The following is a 19,735-nucleotide window of genomic DNA, read 5'->3' as shown; positions in this document are numbered from 1 at the left end:
TATAAAGATGCAGAAAGTTTTAGGGATGGAGCAGGGGGAGATTGACCCTCAGGAATCATTAGAAAATAAACATTATTGTCTTTATTTAAATACTTTTTAATAGAATGTCATGTTGAAAACACATGCACATTCATCATTTATTCATGTTTCTACACAAAGGAAGACCCATCAACGCAGGTGCTCATGATTCAGTGGTGGGATGTCAGAGGCTGCATAGCATTTCCTGATGGCCGCTACTCTGTGCCTGCGAATTTGCAGGCATTTCAGAGTGGCCAAAGGCTTTGTTGGGACGTTTTACATGTGTTATTGGGAGGCACCAACCCTTGTTAGCGGGCTCTCACAAAAATGGTGGGCAAATTCATGGTCTTAGCAGCAGGTGCCAGGTGCCTCCACTTGTTGTATTTCAAAACTTATCGTGATTGGATATGCAACAGTTGCAAGTTCATTCACTTGGTCATTCATTTAGTCGACAAACATTTATTGAGTACCTGCTGCATGCTGGGCCAGCGGGCCCTCCAGGATCTTATTGGTTTGACAGAGACACTAAGTGAATGGTCATGTACGGCAGGTGCAGTGTGATCAGTGACACAAGCAACCCAGCAGTTCCCACCATGGGGATGCGGGGATCAGGGAAGAGTGGCTGCAGGAGCCACAGTCTGGAAAGAGTGAGGGCTGCAGGCCGAGGGGCGGGTAGCCGGGCTATTTGGGCAAAGCACTCCCAGGAAAGGAGATAGCAATGAAAATAGATGGTATCCCAGGAATCCGAAGTGCTAAGAGTCTCAGAAGTTGCTAGGGCCACGAGGCTGGCAGGTGCACCAGGATGTGATCCCAAAGGTCCACCATGTTGCACTGCTGTCCACAGCAGGGCAGGGAGACAGCAAATGGGACGTCTTAGAAGCTTTGAGGGTCTTTACTGCCTGGAGCATGAGTGAATGGAGGGATGTAGGAGGTCGTGGTGAGGGGGTCACACAGGGACCAGCACGAGAAGGCGGGCTTCTCCCTAGGAGCAATGTGTGGTCATTAAAGGAGTTTTAAGCAGAAAAGAGACATGATCTGATTTGTATTTTCGGAAGCCCCTCTGGTGACTGAGGGGCACAGGCTGGGATGAAGCCTGGCACAGGGAGCGTGGTGGGAAGCATGCTTTTGGCCATTAGTCCGTGATTATACAGGCCTAAATCTGAGTGACTGTCCCCACTGGGCACCAATTCCAATTGCCCTATACAAACAACAGGGCACACTGGAGTGGCTTCACCTGGGCAGGGGTGGGGTGATGGAGCTGCTGTCCTTCCCGTGGCCTGTCACTCATCCCCCAACCATGACACACAGTCCTTAGCAACTAACCCCCGACACTGGCAGGGGTCGTGACTTAACCCTAGACCATTCCTCATCTGAAAAATGGAGTTCCAGCCAAGTCTGACTTTGCCCGCAGGAGTATGTTGGGATGTAAAAGTCATCCATCGCCCGCATGGGGAGGCGGGAAAACATGATTAATGTTAACAATCACTGGCAGGTGGTTAGGGTAGCAGACGGGAGTGGGAGGCGAGATGAGAAGCAGGGGATGAAACAGTCTGGCGACTGGTGGAGGATGAGGGTGGCGATGGGTATGAAGAGAAGAAATGGATTCAAGAGGCATTCACGGAGGAAGTGGTGGCCAACCAGAGCAGGAGGCGAGGTGGGAGCGCGGGAGGACTTCCCGAACTTGGTGGTGACCCAGTCCACGCCTGAGCCGTGAGACCCGGGAGCCCAGAGACCGGAGCAGCAGGGCGTGGGACACGGCGGGCGGGCTGAGCGCAGCTTTGCAGGAGCTGAAGGTCTGCCCGTCGAAGTAGGGAAGCCCCCGAGACAGCCGAGTTCCCAGGGGAGGGGAGGCCTGCACCCGAAGCAGGTGCGGGTCCCCGGAGTTCGGGTGGTCCCGGGGTTGCTGGAATGCACGTGCAGCCTCCCGGGTCTGGGAGAGAACACCGACTGATGAAGAAGCGTTGGGAGAGAGGAGCCCCGGGAGGAAGGAGAGGGAGAGACCGCGGGTGGGAGGGAGCCGGACCGGGAGCTGAAGCCACGCCGCCCCGGGGGCTCAGGATCCCTCGGTGCCCCACTGGCTCTACAGGAGCGGCAGGGGTTTGAATTCGGATTGCCCAGGGCCCACGTGGGAGTGAGGATGGGGGCGGGGATTCAAGTGTAAGGGGGCCAGGAGAGCACGGGCAGGGCCTGCGACGCTGGGGCAACGTGGGGTGTGCAGAAGCGAGCCCTGGGTGTGTTCATACGCGGTCGAGAAGCCAGTAAGAAGGAGGGAGGCAGGTATTGAGGACAGGACCCCTTGTGGGCGGGAGGAACCAACCACGTTAGCATTGGTAGGTTGGGCCCCCGGTGGGTGTGCCACCGTCAGAGTGTTGCCCTAAATAGCGAGATTCCAGCAACCATTGGGGGAAAGCTGTGACGTTTTACACAATGGACCCCGGACCAGCCCCTGTGCCAGAGCGCGGGGAAGGCTGACAGCCCATCCACACGTGCTGGGCCCCAGGGACTCGGGGGGCATCGGCCTCCTCCTCAGGGGACGGTGCCCGCTGGGGAGACTCGCGTTGCCCGGTGTTGGCGCTGTCTGGTGAGCAGCGTGCATGCACAGGGCGGGGTGGGGGGCCGGCGGAGGTCCTGGAGGGTCCTTGGGCAGCGCTCGTGGCCACAGGGCCTTTCCGGTTGAAGAAGAGAGGAGGGCACGGCACAGGGACCTGAGAGGTCGCGCGTGTTGGAGGACGTGCAGGATGTTCATCTTCCGCGGGTTCCTCAGCCGGGGACCCTGGAGCCAGAGAGGGAGGCCAGGCCCAGCCGAGAGGGGCGGCAGCTTCACATGTGGACACGCCGCCCACTGGCTCCGTTGAAACTGAATCTAGTGGTCATAGTTCTGGGAGACACAGCTGCCTGCACGGTTCCGAGATGGGGCCCCACTGCCTGAGGGGTCGCAGACATCCCGGAATCCAAGGCCCTTGGCAGAGAGCGAGGGGCCCATTTGGCAAGTTGGAACCAGGACAGGTGAATCTCGGCCCCTCCTCGGACCTGTGGGGGGCTTGGAAGAGCTGCCCTCCCTCCCGGGGCCGGCTGGCCGCCCCTGGAGCCGACTTCATAAGGTCAGGCCCGGGCCAGAGGGCAGCGGCCGCGGGGTGCGTGTGGGCGGCGCGGCAGGCAGGCAGGAGGGACGGCGTCTGAGCAGCAGCCGAGCTGCAGGCCCCGTCCCCGCGCTCCCTCCCCTGGCACAAATGTGATTATGGCCCCGCAGCCCAGCCCAAATCAGGTTAGCGTCAGTGCGCTTAGCCGGGGTAATCAGAGCCTGGAGCGCAGCAGGTGCAGGGCTGGAAAGAAGCTTCTTTTTTTCTTTTTTCTTTTTTAATTTTTTAAAATTTTTAAATTTTTTATTATTTTATTTTATTTTATTTTATTTTATTTTATTTTATTTTATTTTATTTTATTTTATTTTATTTTTTGGAAAGAAGCTTCTGAGAATTAGAACAAGCTGCCCACAGCACCTAGAACACGCACCCGCTGACAGCCCGGTCCCCTGGCAGGCTCAGCCGAAGGGCCCGGGCCTGGCCCAGGCGCTGGGCTCTGTCCTCACCTGGCAGGACAAAGCCACCCGCAGGGTCTCACTTAAGTCAACTGCAGAGTACAGATAGTAAACCTGTCCAGCCCGTCGGGCGCCACACACAGAGAAGCCCCAGACGGGGCTGGGTGGGTGCTTGGGACCCGTCCCCCGCGTGGCCCTCCACTGAGCCGGGGCCGATGACAAGGCGGGCTCTTACGGTCTTTACAGAGACGCTCCAGGCTCAGTACGCAGACCTGGAAAGTGAGGGTGCGTGTATGAGATGCAAAACTAGTCTCGAGAGACAGGCAGTGTTAATATTGGGCAATATTGGGACCTTTCCTGTGCGCACGTTCGTAGGTGGAAAGTAATTTTAACGAGAGGACGCTTAGTACACGTGTAGTCTTAAGAACACAAAGTGCATTTATTTCAGTTAGAAATTGAGGAACATTATAGGACGTTGAAGGGACATGTAAGCAATAGAAAGGTCTTTCTTAAGAAATCGTTGAAATTGAGAAAATAAACTACAAGCCAGTGGTAAGATGGATGAGTCACTCCGTGGTCTTTCCCTGTACTTTTTTTTTTTGCTATTCCTTTAGTGACGCAGGCGAAGTGTCCTAAGAGTCACAGGTTGTACCTACTGAGCCAGGTGCCTCCGACGAAGCATCTCACTATTCAGTTATAAATTGGGAAGAAATTGCAAATACCAGAGGAAAATCACCTTGTCCCTGGGAGTGGCGCCGAGATGCTGGTGCAGGGGAGGCACGCGGGGTGTGGAGGGAGGGGATGCCGACGCCTGAGGCCTCCAGACCTGCCGAAAGGAAAAGCAGGAGCTGGGCCTCCAACCTGCGGCTTTTGCCCCAAGGATGCGGCCTAAGTGTGAGCGGGTCCATCCTGCGTTTTCCTTTCCTGTATTCCTGAGGCTTGGCTGTCCCCCCAGGACTGGCCCGGGCGGGAGACGGGGGATGGCCTGCTTCTCAGCAAACCCGCCCATCCGGCCCGCACCCCAAGTCTCCTCCGTGGGGCTCCGGGCCGCGACCCCCACAGCCAAGGCCACGAGGGACCGTCCCTTGCCCCAAAGCCTGTGGAGTTTATGCAAAGCAGCTGCCCCTCCACTGCTCCCCTGCCTCGCATGCTCCTGCCTCCTGCACCTCTGGCTCCAAGGCTGCCAGGTCGGGCGCCTCCCTGCGTGGCCCTGGGGGTGCAGCCTGTCCCTCCCTGCGTGGCCCTGGGGGCGCAGCCTGTCCCTCCCTGCGTGGCCCTGGGGGCGCAGCGTGTCCCTCCCTGCGTGGCCCTCGGGGTGCCGCCTGTCCCTCCTGCGTGGCCATGACACCAGCCATCTCCCCACTGGCAGGCGGCTCCCAACCCGGCAGCTTCGCTGTAGCTGAGTCACGATGCAACATTCAGGGGCGCCTTGGGGCTCAGTCGGTGAGCCTTCTCTCCTCGGCTCTGGTCATGCTCTCAGGGTCCTGGGATCGAGTCCCGCGTCGGGCTCAGCCAGGAGCCTGCTTTTCCTTCTCCCACTGCTGCTGCCCCTGCTTAGGTTCTCTCTCTGTCTCTGTGTCAAATAAATAAATAGAATCTTTAAAAAAACAATTTCTACACAATGCTCCTGCCCGGCCTGAGAGTAGCCCGTCGGGGCCCGGCTCCCCTGCTCACACCCCACGGCCACCGTGAGTTCCGCCAGAGTCTGGCCCAGCACCTGCTGGGCAGGGGGCAGCTCTGGCCCCAGGCGACCATGTCCACGGAGAGCCAGGCTGGCCCGCTGAGCCAGCCGCGGGCGGGCACGATGCTGGCACTCCTGCAGGAGCGCTTGCTTGGACCTTCTCTGCGAGGCACCGGGGGCTCCAGGCAAATGCAGGTGGTCCTGGTGACGCAGAGCCAGACGGGCCTCGGCCAGGTGCTCAGGTTTACCAGACTGCGTGGGTCTCCAGCCCTCGCCTCTTCACCTCTGCTCTCAGGGCGCCGTGGCGCCGCCGGGGTCCTAGTGGGGGCTCAGTAAAAATCAGAATCGAATTCTCCACTCACGTGGAATGAAGATTCACACTCTTGTCCCAGCGAGGAAGAAACAGCGTTATCCAGATGGCCCTGGCATCGGGAATCGGTCAGGCCCCTCGCTCTTGTAAACACCACGAGCTTTTTGATCACTTCGGAGAGAGTCTGCGTTCGGCAAATAGGTTTCAGCCCCGATTCCACATGCAGCCAAGTTCCGCATTCCCCGCAATGCCGGGAGCTCAGACGCGGGACCTGCATTCTGGAGCTCCCGGGCCGGGGAGCCCCGTGTCGGGGGGGGGGGGACACCCACCGGTCGGACGGCACCCGCTCCCTCGCTGCCTCACGACGCGCTCAGATAGCAGGTGCGGGTGTAGGCCAGGCCGGCTTTCCCACTCGTGTGACCGACGGTGCCCAACGACATCTCAAAACGCACCTTTAGGAATTGTTTTCAGGGTCTGTGAGGCCTTCTCATGAGTGTGCTTGGAGCAAACCTTCCTCTTTTTTTATTTTTTTAATATTTTATCTATTTATGCATGAGAGACATAGAGAGAGAGGGGGGCAGAGACCCAGGCAGAGGGAGAAGAAGGCTCCATGCACCGGGAGCTCGACGTGGGATTCGATCCCGGGTCTCCAGGATCACGCCCTGGGCCGAAGGCAGGCTCTAAACCGCTGCGCCCCCCGGGCTGCCCAAACCTTCCTCTTTTGAGGCCTGAAGCTCCCCTGGGAGTGGGGCTGTTTGGAGGATGGGCCGCAGAGCAGAGCCAGCGGGTGGGACTCCTGGTCAAAGCCCAGGGGTCTCTGAGCCGCCCGCGGTGCTGTTCCAGGGCAGGTGTGGGCAGGTGCTCTCGGCACCTCTGCCCACACGCGCCAACCAGGCAGGCTCCGCGCCCCCCTGCACTGTAGCAAGGACCTGCTGTCGCTGGTTGACCTCCGTGCTTCGGTCAGGGAAGCAGGCCCGGGACACACCGTCCGCCCTCCCCGCCCCTCAGCCCTCGGCACGTCAGTCCTGGGCGAGCACTGCTCCCAACGTCCAGCCTGGTTCCCGCCGGCGGATGTTTCTCTGCACCCGTCGGGAAGCTTCCGTGCAGGGACGGGACCGGCGTGCACAGACCCCGTCTCCAGCGGGCGGGCACCTGGCGGGCACCCACCCGGCTGCACCTCCGAGGCTCAGGGCCCGCCCGGGGGCTGCAGGGGTGCGTGCAGAGGTTCCACGGTGACTCCCGGGGCCGTCGACCCTAAAACAGGTCTGCTTTTTACTTTCCAGGTGGTGGCCACACTGGGGACCACGTCCTGCTGCTCATTCGACAATCTGTTAGAAGTGGGTCCTATCTGTAAGTATCCGGCTGAATTTTCTTCTGCAAAATGTTCTCGGCACGGGAAGCTCCCGTGGACCTTCCTCTCGGGGCCTGTCCTCTGTCAGGGCATTAGCCGTTCACTTAGGCAAGGTAACACCGCGACCATGCAGGATGCGGTGCCGGCCGAGGGAGGATGCGAGGGACGCTAACACGGGTGACCCCACGATCCGACGCTTGCCCTGACTCCTATATTCGCACCGGCACAGATTTCATTAGCGTCAAGTCCACAAACTCAGACCCCGGCTTCCGTGGACCAGTGGAGCTCAGCCGGCCCGACGCGCCGTCTGGAAGGAAGGAGTCTCCCACGGGGCGCAGCCGGGCCCCAGGGTCGCAGGGCTCTGGGCCCCCTGAGCGAATCGGGCCAGAGTCGGGTTGGTTACCGGCTTCGGAGGAAGCGGCCGAGGCTTCTGAGGTGACCGTCAAGAAGCACGTGACCTCACGCCCTAAAGCCAGGGACACCCAGACCCCGGATTCCTCGGGGGAATCTGCTGCTGTGCCTCCGGGGCCACTCGACCCTCCCTCCTCCATCAAGCACATGGCGGTGGGGTCCCGGGGAGGGGGTTCAGAGGATCCCCAAGGCGGGCCGTGCGTAAGGCCCATGTTTCCAAAGTTTCTTCTTCAGTGCAGGCCTGGGAGGGGTTTCGTGGCAGGGGCCTTGCCCTGGGGAGGGGGTGCAGGTTCCCGGCCCCCTCCCCGGCCTTGTTCCCGGCCTCAGGGCCCAGCGCCCCCTCCCTCCGCTGCCCCGACAATGGGGCTGTTCAGACCCCAGCCCCCATCCCTGTAGCTGGTGTGAGACACGCCACCTGCGGACACTGGTCCCGGCCTGTCCGCGTCCCTCCCCCATGGGGTCCCCCGCAGCAGCAGCGTCGGGCTATGTGGTTGCACCTGCTTGGGGCCCAGCCCCACCACCTCGGCTGTGGGCCGTCCTGTCCCCGGCGTCGTGTCCCCATCTGTACGGCGCCAGGGTCGGACACCGGAGCTTCCCTCACTGGGCCGTGCAGAGGGCGGCAGATGCACAGAGATCGTGCGACCCTCGGGACGGGCGCCGCGGGCACGGATGTGCCGGTTCGTGCAGGTTCATGTGCAGCCAGGGGCAGGCGGGTGACAGCCGGTGGCTGAGGCCCGTGGCCGGGGCGTCACCCCGCAGGCTGCAAACGTGCCCGGCCCAGCGGCTTGGCGCTCCTGCGGCTCAGATGTCGGGCCGGGAACTGGATATCCCAGGGCTCTGGGGTTTAGGGGCGCCTTGGCAGGGCAGGGCCCACGCAGCCCCGCGGCCGAGCTCCGGGCCTCCGCCAGCCGGATGACAGCCTGGGAGGCCCGTGCTCTCCGCCCACGGCAGGTGGGGGCCCGGCTCAGGCTGTCCCGCGGTCCTGGAGCCCCCCTGCCCCCTGGGTCTGGGGTCGCAGGGACCGCGAGCTCCAGGAGGGTTTGGTGCAGACACAGGGGCCGGTGTGGGCCGACTGAGGGGCCCGACAGCCGCAGAGCCACAGCCCCGCCGCTCACGGCCTCAGTCCCTACGTGAGGTTCATGTCCACATCATATTTACTGCGGGTGACACTGTCATGGTCAGGAGGCCGGCACCTGCCCATAAGCCCCGGGCCGCCCGCTCCGCCCCCTCTGACACCGTGTCCTCGACGGTCGCCACTCACTCTGTGGTCCACGATGTCAGATGGCGTCAGACGGGGCTGCCCGGGAGCCTGAGCTGACCTCGCCCGGTGCTGTGACTGGAACACACCGTCGACACGATTCAGTCCCTGACGCGTCCACCGTGATTCAGCAAAGTCGGGGGCGCCGGAAGGTGGTTGTCCCCAAACTGCTGCTTTAGGAAAAGAGGTTTTCTTTTGGGGTAGTTTTAAAACGAGGTCCCCCGCGGTCCACTAGGATGGGTCTAGGGAGGTTTCCTGCAGGTTATACTGGAGCGAGGAAGGGATGCAGAAAGCAGGTCATTGAAGGCGACAGGCAGATGTGACAGTGGGAGGCAGAGTGTGGGGCCCCAGGGAGGGCGGAAGGGGAGCGGGGCGCACAGGGCAGCCTGAGCCCCGCCCGGCGGCACCGGGGTGCTCAGGAGGGGGGCGCAGGAAGGGTCACAGTCCCTCAAGCACCGCCCTCGCTTCCAGCACTTTCTGGAACCACCTTGGGTCCGACGATCCACTAGAAGGACTTACAGGACTCCCTGGAAGCCCCTCAGGGGTACGGGGTATTGCAGCGGGCACAGGTGCAGGGCAGACGGGGGAAGGTCCGTGGGTGGCTAGCTCGCCCCGCTATGACGACACCCAGCACCGCGGAAGCTCACCGGGCCTGTAGCCTCAGAGGGTGATGGGGCGTCAGCCACGTGCTGGCCGCTGGGCCGACCCGCGGCCTCCAGCTCCTCGGGGGAGCCCAGCTGGCACCTGCCGTCCCCGGGTCGCACTAGGTCAGGTGGCCTGGGGCCCGCAGCCGCCGGCATTAGTCAGGCTGTCGCACTGTTTGGAGCCAAAGAGCCAGGCGGGAAAGGACCCTCTCCGGCGGGGACTCCAGGGGCGAGAGGTCACCTCCCGGGAGCAGGGCAAAGGCCAGGGCTCTTCCGAAGTAAAGTCAAGGCCCCGCTGCACCCCTTCCCCCGTGTGCCCCTGTCTTTTCCACCTTCTCCGCGGCCCCTACACATTCCCGAGTGCAGGGGTCCCAGGGCTGGTGTCATTCCGTCCCCTGCGTGAGGCCGTGGATTCCGACCCGCAGTCCTGCACGTGTCCTGGGGGGGCCCCGGCCAGCATGGGTGGCTCGGGGGTCTCTCACGAGGATGAGGGCTGAATGGGAACCCTCATGCCTCTGGAACCCGTTCCCCTTCCTCCTTCCTGATCCGTCTGCCCGTCCAGGCCCCGGGGCCCTGCTCTGTGTCACCCCTTCCCTCCGCAGTCCCGAACCCAACAGACACCACAGTCTCGATCCTCTGAAGAGCCTCTAACAGAAAACCGAGTTTCCTGACGGGTGGTCGGGGGCGGCCCGGACGGCCCTGCGGAGAGCACAGCCTGGCCCTGCGCTTTGCCGTCTGCCCTGTGGCTGCCCCTGGGGTGCCCAGGCCCGCGGCGCACCGAGCCACAGCGGGAGGCCCCTGCAGCATGGGGACCGTGGCCGTGGGAGCGGGGCCGAGCTGTGCTATTTGAGCAGAGATGCCCCGTTGCCTGGAGGCTGCGGGTTCTTGCGGGCTCACGGCCCCACCCACGCGGGGCCCCGCGGGGCCAGGAGGACGGCGCCACAGAGGCCCGCAGCCCCGTAAAGCGTGCTTCGGGTCCCTCGTGCCCCTTCTTCTACCCGCACGGGAAGGCCTGGCCCCTTCCTGCCAGGCAATTCCGGGGCACGTGGAAAGCAGAAATCATGTTCACGAAGGAGCCCGGGATGGTCGCAGGTAGCATGAAATAAGCCAGGATGTGTTGAGTACGATGGCGTGGAGGTGGGGCAGGGGGCGGGCGGAGAGAAGTCACAGGGGCCGTGGGAGCTCCCCGGCGGCTCTGGGGGGCAGGGTGTGAGGACGGGTTAGCCCGGAGAATCGCAGCCAATTCCCCGTGGGTGAGATGCGGGAAGGAGGGAAAGGTGGTGCCGCTGGAATGAAGTGTGGACGAGGCGCCCCGAGGGACGGCGCACACGGCCCCTTAGAGCCTGAGTGTCCACCTTGGGGTCAAGCAGGGCGGCCGATCCCATTTCCTCATCTTCTACACGCGCCCTCCTGGGCCCCGGCCTGGGCCAGCGTGGTCTGGGGCCAGCTCACCGCCTCTGTGCTCAGCCTCACGGCCTTCAGACCCCAGGGCCTGCCGGGGGCCCGAATCGAGAACAAAGGCTTTTGATGGGCCTTTCCCAGGAAGAGCACTGGGTGGGACGGGGCGATCATCAGGCTCCCGCGTCCCCGGAGGGGAGCTCACGAGTCACCTCTGGATTTCAGGTAACAAGGAGGACATGTGGCTGCATATCGATGCTGCCTATGCGGGCAGCTCCTTCATCTGCCCGGAGTTCCGGCATCTTCTGAACGGAGTAGAGGTGGGTGCGCTCTTTATCTTGAATAAGATCGTCGGTTTGGGTTTTTATTTTTTTTATTTTTTTTATTTTTATTTTTTTTTGGTTTTTTTTTTTTTAAACGTATGTGTATGCATGTATCTATTTTGGGGAAGGGCAGAGGCAGAGAGACAGAGAATCCACAGGCCGACTCCATGCGGAGCCTGGAGCTCGATGGGGCTCCATCCCCAAGAGTCGGCCACCCAACCCATTGAGCCACCCAGGCGCCCCCTCCTATCTTTAATCCTATCCTTGCTTAAAAGTCTTATGTTATCAGTGACTTCTTCTGCCGTGGCTGGGACATTCCATCTGTCACTGCTGTGCTTCGTTTCGGCAATGCCAAACAAATTCTTTGATTAGCAGAAATCAGATTTCCTAATAAGGGGGATTGAGAATCTGCTCAGTCATACAACCTGCCTTCTGCAAACACACTGGTTTTCGCAGCTATTTTTTCCGCCGGCACAAGTCCCGGGTGGAGTTCTCACGGCAGCCTGCATCTTAGCTCATAAAACTGTGGGGAAATATTTAGGAAGAAAGTAAAATCTTAATGCCTTTCGGATCCGGAGGTAATGGGTCAAAGCAACCTGCAGTTCTATGCGATCTGGTTCAGTAGGAATAGGAATGCGTGTTCGGACCACGCCGCTCCGTGGGGTATTATTTTAATAGATATTGAACCAGCGGGCACGGGTGCGTTTGCACGTCCTTTACCGCTTTTGGAGTCTGAAATGGGCGGCACGTAACACCCACTAAGATACCTGCTGCTTCTGAGAAATAGTCGTCAAAGCTCTCGACCAGTACTGTGCTCCCCCTGGGCTGCAGAGGGGTGGTGTGGTGCAGACGTGATGCGGGGAGACGGCGACCTGGGCTGGTCCGGACGGGCCATCTCAGACCCAAGTCGGGCCGCCCACTTGGCCGCCGCCGGTGGCAGCTCACGGGGCAGGATGCTCCTCCTGTCCAGGAACTTAGTTGCAGACACGATACAGGGTCCAGAGACATAGACTTAGCAGTGAGCCCAGGGGAGGGAGATCGTGAGCAGAGGAGCCACGGCCTTGACTCTATGCTCGGAGGCAAAAGGCTTTCGTGGGACCCCGGGCCACACGCGGTGCAGGGGTTCGAGGTGCGGCCACTGGCAGTAGAGGACTGTGTGAACGCCAGCTTTCCCCGGGGACGAGCCGTGCCCCTGCGGGCGGGCCGGTGTCATCTGTACACCTCACAGAGTGGCTTTAGTAATGACATCTCCTTCGAGCGGGGGCTGCGGGTTGCAGGAGTTAATTGAATTGAAAGCAGCATCTGGCGGGGCGGGGGGTTCAGGGACTGTCCCTGCCGCCGCGCTGAAGGGCGATAGAAGGATCCCACCCACGAGGCCGGGCATCACCCCACTCTCGTGTCATGCTGCCCGTCGATTTACTTATTGCTTGTTCGGATGCTCGTGACGCTGTAATACCAGAGACGCGGCGTCAGGTGCAGATGCAAATATTCCTGTCCTAGCGAAGGATGTCCGCTGGTTGCTGATAAGTGAAGCAGCACTCCGCTCCGTCTCTCCATCCCATCCGTGCATTTATTCACTACTCACATGGTAATTGCTTGTGGATCCCCGCGCACACGCCCAGCCCTCGGCTTAGTGCTGGGGAGGGGGTGGCGAGTGGGGCTTCCGAGGCCCCCGTGAATGTCAGGGAGGGGGGCTGTGGCGTGTGAGAGGTTCCGGTAAGCGTGCTAACACCCGCACTCTGCAGCTTGCTGCCGGGAGCTGGGCCCGTGGGTGTCTCGAGGGGGAAACCTCCACACCATACAAATGACTCGTTTTACAGAGATGGGGCATGTGAGCAGGAGGGGCCGCCCCCGGACCCCGGGGATGGAGGGCAAAGCCTTTGCCGGGGGTGCGTGTGGCCTGTCCCCAGTGTCAGGTTAGCGGTTGCACAGTCTTCTCCCACCACCCCGCTCCTCCCCACAATCCCAGGACCTGGGGGTTTCGGCTTTCCTAAGGGGCAGCTAACTGTCAGGCCACCGCAGCGCCAGGCCCTGGAGCAAGATCCTATCAACAGCAGACAGGATCTCATATCCGATGTGAGTCATTTCCCCGGCTCCTGCATTGTTCCTCGCCCAGCGAGAGCCTTGCTGCCCAACTGGTCAGATAACGGGGTTGCAATATCCTGCTGCGTCCCCAGCCCGGAGATAAGAACCCTTCTCTCTGGCGGCAGGAAGAGCACACAGCAGTTGGGTAATGAAAGGCGATTAAACAGACCAGCCCCGCTGGGAGGGAACTAATAAAATTCTCGGCAAACAAGGCTCTTCTTTCACATTTTGTCTCCTTTTATCAACAAATGAAACTCGTTGTCATTTCCCGTCTCCTTCTCAAAACTGCTCTTATCGAAACCTGGAAGGAAATGAATCTGCTCCCCCGGAGCGGGCTGACGCGCGAGGCTGCAGTCGGCCGAGCAGATGTCTCCCTGGTGGCGGGGCGCCCACCCCTGGCTGCCCCCCTGGGCCTCCAGCTGGACCCGGGTCCTGCTCAGCAGCCGGGGGACCAACCTGGGCACGCGTTTTGAAGAATATAAGAGCGCACCCTTCGGGAGAGCTCCGTGGAGATGCCGAGTGCCCTCCTCGGCCGGTCTTGGTTGTTGAAATCTTATTTTCTGCTTGGAAATAGGGCAGCCCCTAAAATCGACGAGCTAAAGCCTGTTGTTTGCAGTTGCTACGCACTGTCTTCCAGAAGGATGGGAGCCCGTTGCTGATAGGTGTGCAATGAGTGTGGATATTGTCTTTAAAAAGAAAGAAGAAAATGTTTAGGTACGTGGGAAGAGTCATTGCTTGTTGCATCAGTGGTAATAAAGAAGCCAACCAATTAAATAAAAATCGGGGTGATCCCGATGGCTGTAGGTTAGGAGTGATGTTTCCAGCCTCCTGTCGCTTACGATGATGTGTGTATGCTGAGAACTTCGCTAGCACGTGAACTTGGGGGAAGGTGCAGGCAGAAAGGGTCCCGTAGGCCTGGTCGCTACAATTTCCTCCAGGGTACACGGGAATTCCCGTGTGATTATTCCAAAGGGTCTAGTGGTTTGAAAGGTACATACGTTGTACATGAGTCCAGACTGTGCAAATTTGAAAGTGTACGACATAAAATATCGATAACATCCCATGTTACGAGAGAAGGGAGCGCGGTGAATTGTCCCAGTTATTTTGAGTAGGGACTCATGTGGCTCCAGGGCAGGAGAGTCCCCCAGATGTGAGCCGTGTCCCTGTTGCTGCTGGGACTCGCAGGACAGCAGCTCTCCTCATCCTCCCTTGGCGTCGCCCTAGGATTGCATATTCGGGTTCCCCATGTTTTGAATTATGCAAGGTCCTCATATCCGCCTGCTTCAAACGTGAAAGCCCTACACTGAATTAGGATGAACACAGAAATAAAGGGCGGTGTTAACAGGAAAGTTCTAGATTAGCTCAGTCTAGTCCCTCATGTATACGTTCTCCTGGACTCCTCTGGATTTCAGGTAACAAGGAGGACATGTGGCTGCACATCGATGCTGCCTACGCCGGCAGCTCCTTCATCTGCCCTGGACTCATCCCACCGAGGGCACATGGCCGGACAGTAGGAGCGCTAAGGCCAAATCGGGGGCTCTTCCAACAAAGCTTATGTCCTGACCTGTCCTGGGTACACTGCGATCCCGAGGACTGCGAGCAGGCTGGAGGCCTTCATGCCCCGGGGGAGGTGGGGGGCTCGTACCTTGCCCAGTTCTGTGGGGTGCCCTCTGCAGGCACCTCTGGCCCGACTGGGCGAGTCCCCGTCCTCCTCCTCCAAGCAGCAAGCCTGCCTAGTCATGGCTACGTGATGCTTGTTTTCACATTGCACCCGAGCGATTGCCCTCTGGCCGGATCTTCCAACTTCACCGCAAGCTCCTGAGTATCAGTAGCCGTCACCGTGGCCCCTAGGACCACCACCACCCACCCAGCTGGCCGGCTCCCACCTGCAGATCTGCACACCCACAGACCAGCAGCAGCCACGGCCCAGCCTTGGAAGTGGGGAGCGTGCTCCGTGGCAGGGGCTGGGTGGAGGGGTTCGGGCCTGGGATGCCACCATTTCTCCAGAAAGCAAACATTCCCAGTCGGGTCTATGCAAATTTGCAAACAGTGCAGGAGGCTGTTGAGCTGGGGTCAAACCTCGGGTGGGCTGACTGTTAAACTGTCCTTCTTGCTTTGTGCTTCGGCCCCGAACCACCTCTCATCAGCGCTGTGCGTTCCTGAGCTGTGATGCATTGTTCCCACTTGAAAATGAGTAGAGGGGCACCCGGGGGGCTCCACAGTTGGGCACCTGCCTTCGGCTCAGGGCATGACCCTTGGGTCCTGGGATCGAGTCCCATGTCGGGCTCCCCGCATGGAGCCTGGATCTCCCTCTGCCTGTGTCTCTGCCTCTGTGTGTGTGTGTGTGTCTCGTGAATAAATAAATAGATTTTTTAAAAACAAACAAAAAAGGCCATGAGTACAGAGAGGCCCAGCGAGGTCCGGAGCCTGGGCCTCCCCAGCTGCTCCTGCCCCCGTGCCCCATGGCCTCAGCTCCCGTCCCTCGGCGCGGTCTTACTCCCGAGAAAACAGATTGCCCTTCGTCGTGTAGGGGGTCTTGTTTACAGCGAGACGTTCGTAACTGAGATGTCTTCTCTTTGTTGTCCCTGTTCCTCGGCAGTTTGCAGATTCGTTTAACTTCAATCCCCACAAATGGCTGCTGGTGAACTTTGACTGCTCTGCCATGTGGTGAGTCTCCCCACCGGCTGGACGTCCAGCCCTGCGTCCACTGCACTTCACAAGGGGGGGTTCGCGGGGAGGAAGCCTGGCGGGGCGGACACCGTCACTGCGGGGCGCGTCGTCCTCTGCCCGCTGCCTCCCTGCCTCCCGAAGTGGGGATTCGTGCTAAGTCTTGCCCCGTAGGAAACTGTGGACCAGAACACAGTACAGCAGCGTATGGGCGCGAGAACTCGGTTGCTCCATCTCACCAGCTTGAACAAAGAGGACGAAAGGAAATTTCAGGGCGTGTTTCTAATCTGGTGGCTTCTGCGTTTTTATTCTTTGATGTTTCATGACTCTAAGCCCAAGGGCTCGAAAGCATTTGCTAAGGAAAAATAAGAGTAGTCCTGTTTCCCACACAGTTCCCTGAAAATTCTTAACAGCAGAGCCACCATCACGTAGGTTATATTCAGAGCAAGAGAAACAATTCAGGAACGTACGCGGATGACCCCCCACCACGCAGACCGTGTTTGAAGGAAGAGGGATCTTTGGGAGCAGTGTGGGAACGGTGGGAACCGGATCTGTGCGTTCATTGCGGGAGGAAGGAGGTTAATCGACCTTAACACTTGGGGGCTTTGCGTGAATTTTGTGCAGACTTGGGCGTGTGAGTGAATGAATGGTTTCTCACACCCGAGAGGTGAAGGACGGAGTCTGTACCCGCCCCAACCAGTCTGTTCTCCCGGTTTCCTGAGTGCCCAGATGGATGCTCCTTCGGTAAAAATCATATCTTCAAAAAAAAAAAAAAAAAAAAATCACATCTTCAGCGCTTTACTAAAAACTCGGTCCAAATCAATTCTTTTCTGTCAGCCTCCGACCCAGACTTTGGTAGGTGATTTCAAAGCCCCTTCGGGTGTGGGCATTCCAGATGCAGCTTCATCCGAAATACTAGCAGGGATCCGTGCAAGTATGGCCTGTACGGAGGTCAGTATCCTTGTCTATTCTTGCGGCTGCGTTCACCTATTTTATTTAAAGTGGAGCACGCGAGGAGTGGCTCACACGGTGTGTTAGAAGTCCCCCCCCCCCTTTTTTTTCCGGCTTTCATTGGGACTGAAGTGTAATTCTATCCTGCTGGTGTGTTTGGTCAGATTGTGGGTCCCTGGAACGGCGCTGGTGCACGGCCGGGGGGGGGGGGCTGCCTGCTTCATTTTGGGAGGGGTGGTGGCCTCAGTGCCAGCTGGCGGGGCCTGGGAGGGCTGCCCCATGGTCTGGACAGAGGGCCCGTGGCGCACCCGGACATCTCACTCGTTACCTGGGCAAAATCATAATATCAGATGTAGATGTTTAGGGGCACCCGGGTGGCTCAGTCGGTTAAGGGTCTGACTCTGATCTCAGCTCAGGTCCCGATCTCAGGGGCAAGCATTCGGGGTCATGGTCTGTGATGTAACGTTGAGACATACTAAGGATGGATACAGAAATGTGGTGTCCTGGCCTTGGGCCCGAAAAGCCAGGGCATGTTAGGGATGGGGGAGGACGGCTCTGTCCGTGGCGGGGCTGAGAAGGGACGGAGCCCTTCGCCGGGCGCGGTGGGACCGGGGCTGCCAGCAGGACCCTGCGTTCAGCTCGGGCAGCAGCCCGCCCAGGGAAACCTGGCAAAGTGGAAGGGACGTGCGGGAGAGACGCAGGGCTGAGGTCACGTCACGGGGCGGAGGCAGAGGTGAGGCTTGACGCCTGCTGAATGAAAGTCAGTGTCACGTGTCAGGGCAGCCCCCAGCGTGAGCTGCTTCAGAGCAGGGCACTCGGTTACTGGGGGGCAGGGGAGATGAGGAGTCAGTGCTGGAGCAGCCGCCCGCCTGCGTCACATTCTGAGCACAGAGACGGCGCTTTCTGTGTCCCGGACAGAGTGCTTGTCCCGGATTTTTGGGTGATTTCGCGCATGTGGGGAAATCCGTCCTCCCCCAAGCCCCGGGGTTCACCCTGTGACTTCACAAACACGGAGGACTTGTTGCCGGACTCTGATGTTGGAGGATTTGCCTTTCAGCATAGACGGCCGCTGTCTGCTGTGTCAGGCACTGCGCTCGGGCGGCTGCGACAAAGTGCCGCACGCCCCGTGGCTTAAACTCCGGAGCCTTATATCCTCATGATTCTGGAGGCTGGACACGAGAGGCCAAGGTGCGGACAGCACTGGTTTCTGCGGACGCCTCTGCCGGGTGTGCAGACAGACCGCCGTGGTGTCCCTCCTGTGTCCTCACTTGGCCTTTCTTCTGAGCGTGTGTCATCTTCGTGTAAGGACACTGGCCACACGCTGGTCACACTGGCTTAGCGCCCGGGCATACGACCTCGTTTTCACTTATGTTGCCTCTTTAAAGACCCCGTGTCCACAGACGGTCACATCCTGAGGTCCTGGGGGTTAGGGCTCCGGCATACGGATTTTGGGGAGGGGGACACAGCTCAGTGCATGACGACGCTGACAGCAAAGGACTAGATAAAACCATTGGCCTGACATTTAGGGATTTAAGCCGGGTCAGCTTATTATCAACCCTACAAACTTAATTGTGCCACCTACTTTCTGGCTGGCCTATTCGATTCTTGTCAAACTCAGGTTTTATTCTTTCTTTTTTTTTTTAATTTTTAAAAAGATTTTATTCATTTATTTATGAGATACACACACACACACACACACACAGAGGCAGAGACTCAGGCAGAGGGAGAAGCAGGCTCCATGCAAGGATCCTGATGTGGGACTCGATCCCGGGACTCCAGGATCATGCCCTGGGCCAAAGGCAGGCACCAAACCGTTGAGCCACCCAGGGATCCCCCAGGTTTTATTCCGATCTCATTCTACCCCAACACCCCCCCCGCCCCAGTTGGTTGGTCGCTCTCTTGTCTTGGCAGCGACGACACTTAGCATCACCCTGCTTCCAGAAGGCTCCTCCCACGGCTGTCTGAACCCCATGGGCAGCTGCACAGCCGAGGTGCTGGCGGAACAGTGTCCGAGTTCGGAGAGTCTCAGCCTTGGGACAGTTTCCAGTAAAGGGAATAGACCCCAAGTAAAATGAGAAACTAAATAACATCACGTATAGACCGATGTCGGTTGAGGCCCGGCGGGGGAAGGCTCAGGAAGAGAGAGGGCAGAGGTTCAGGTGAGAAGCTTGGGGGTGCCCGGGAGCTGGACGGTGGGGGGAACATGTGGGGCAGATGCCTCCATGCCCCCCCATTCATTCACTGCCTGATTGTTGCAGGCAGAGAGGTCACGGAAGGCCCACTGGGTGACATGGCATTTGACGAAGGGCCATGCAAGGTCATAGAGCAAGAGTCCAGGAACCTGGCTGGGGTGCAGGTGGGGAGACCATCCATACAAAGGCCCTGAGACAGACGTGTGCACAACAGTGGAAGCCACTGGAGGTCAATCCAGTGGTCCACGTGGGTTTAGATTCGTTTTAAATCAGCTGTCCACGTTTAAAACTGGCGTTTTTACAGATATGTGCAGCTTTTTAATGTCTCACTAGTTAATGAGAGCCCACGCAGCACCGTTTGTGTAGGCGACAGTTGCGAGGCTGAGCAGACCCGCCTGCTGGCCTGGCACAGCCCCGCTGACTTCCACTCTCAGTCCTGAGGCCACCTGGCTCTGTGCCCAGGTGGGCGCCAGCCCCGGGAGCGTGCACGCTTCAAGGGTGATCGTCGTACGACCGCAAGGCAGGGGTAGGAACTGTCATCCCTGTTTTAGGGATGAGGCAACGGGGTCTGCTCATGGGCACACAGCTCTCCAGGCCAGAGCCATAAATGGGTAATGGCAACGCAATGAAGTTTTAGAAACTCACACAGAGTAGGGGGCCTAGGCGGCTCAGTTGGTTCAGCACCTGACTCGTGATTTCGGCTCAGGTCGTGATCTCAGGGTTATGGGATCGAGCCCTGCGTCGGGCTCCGTGCTGAGCGGGGAGCCTGCTGAAGATTCTCCGTCTCTCCCTCCCTCTGCCCTCACCCTGAATCGAGCTCTCACTCTCTCTCTTTCTCCAAAACACAAAACAAAGCAAAACAAAAAAACCCTAACACTGACTAAAAAGAACCAGAGAATCAGGAATCTCAC

General features: G+C 59.2%; 1 protein-coding gene across 5 annotated transcripts in view; it reads left to right on the top strand.

Annotated features, from left to right (window-relative positions):
* The window catches only part of DDC (dopa decarboxylase), a 74,383-nt gene that overhangs the window by 36,368 nt on the left and 18,280 nt on the right, over positions 1-19,735 (top strand). For all 5 annotated transcript variants that reach the window (XM_038562604.1, XM_038562603.1, XM_038562606.1 and 2 more), the window contains 3 exons: positions 6,828-6,894; positions 10,832-10,926; positions 15,614-15,681. In XM_038562604.1, the coding sequence (XP_038418532.1) occupies positions 6,828-6,894; positions 10,832-10,926; positions 15,614-15,681 (230 nt within the window). The remainder of the gene's footprint in view (positions 1-6,827; positions 6,895-10,831; positions 10,927-15,613; positions 15,682-19,735) is intronic.

This window comes from Canis lupus, chromosome 18 (assembly GCF_011100685.1).
Source record: "Canis lupus familiaris isolate Mischka breed German Shepherd chromosome 18, alternate assembly UU_Cfam_GSD_1.0, whole genome shotgun sequence".
Lineage (NCBI taxonomy): Eukaryota > Metazoa > Chordata > Mammalia > Carnivora > Canidae > Canis > Canis lupus.
This window is presented reverse-complemented; position numbering and strand designations above follow the sequence as displayed.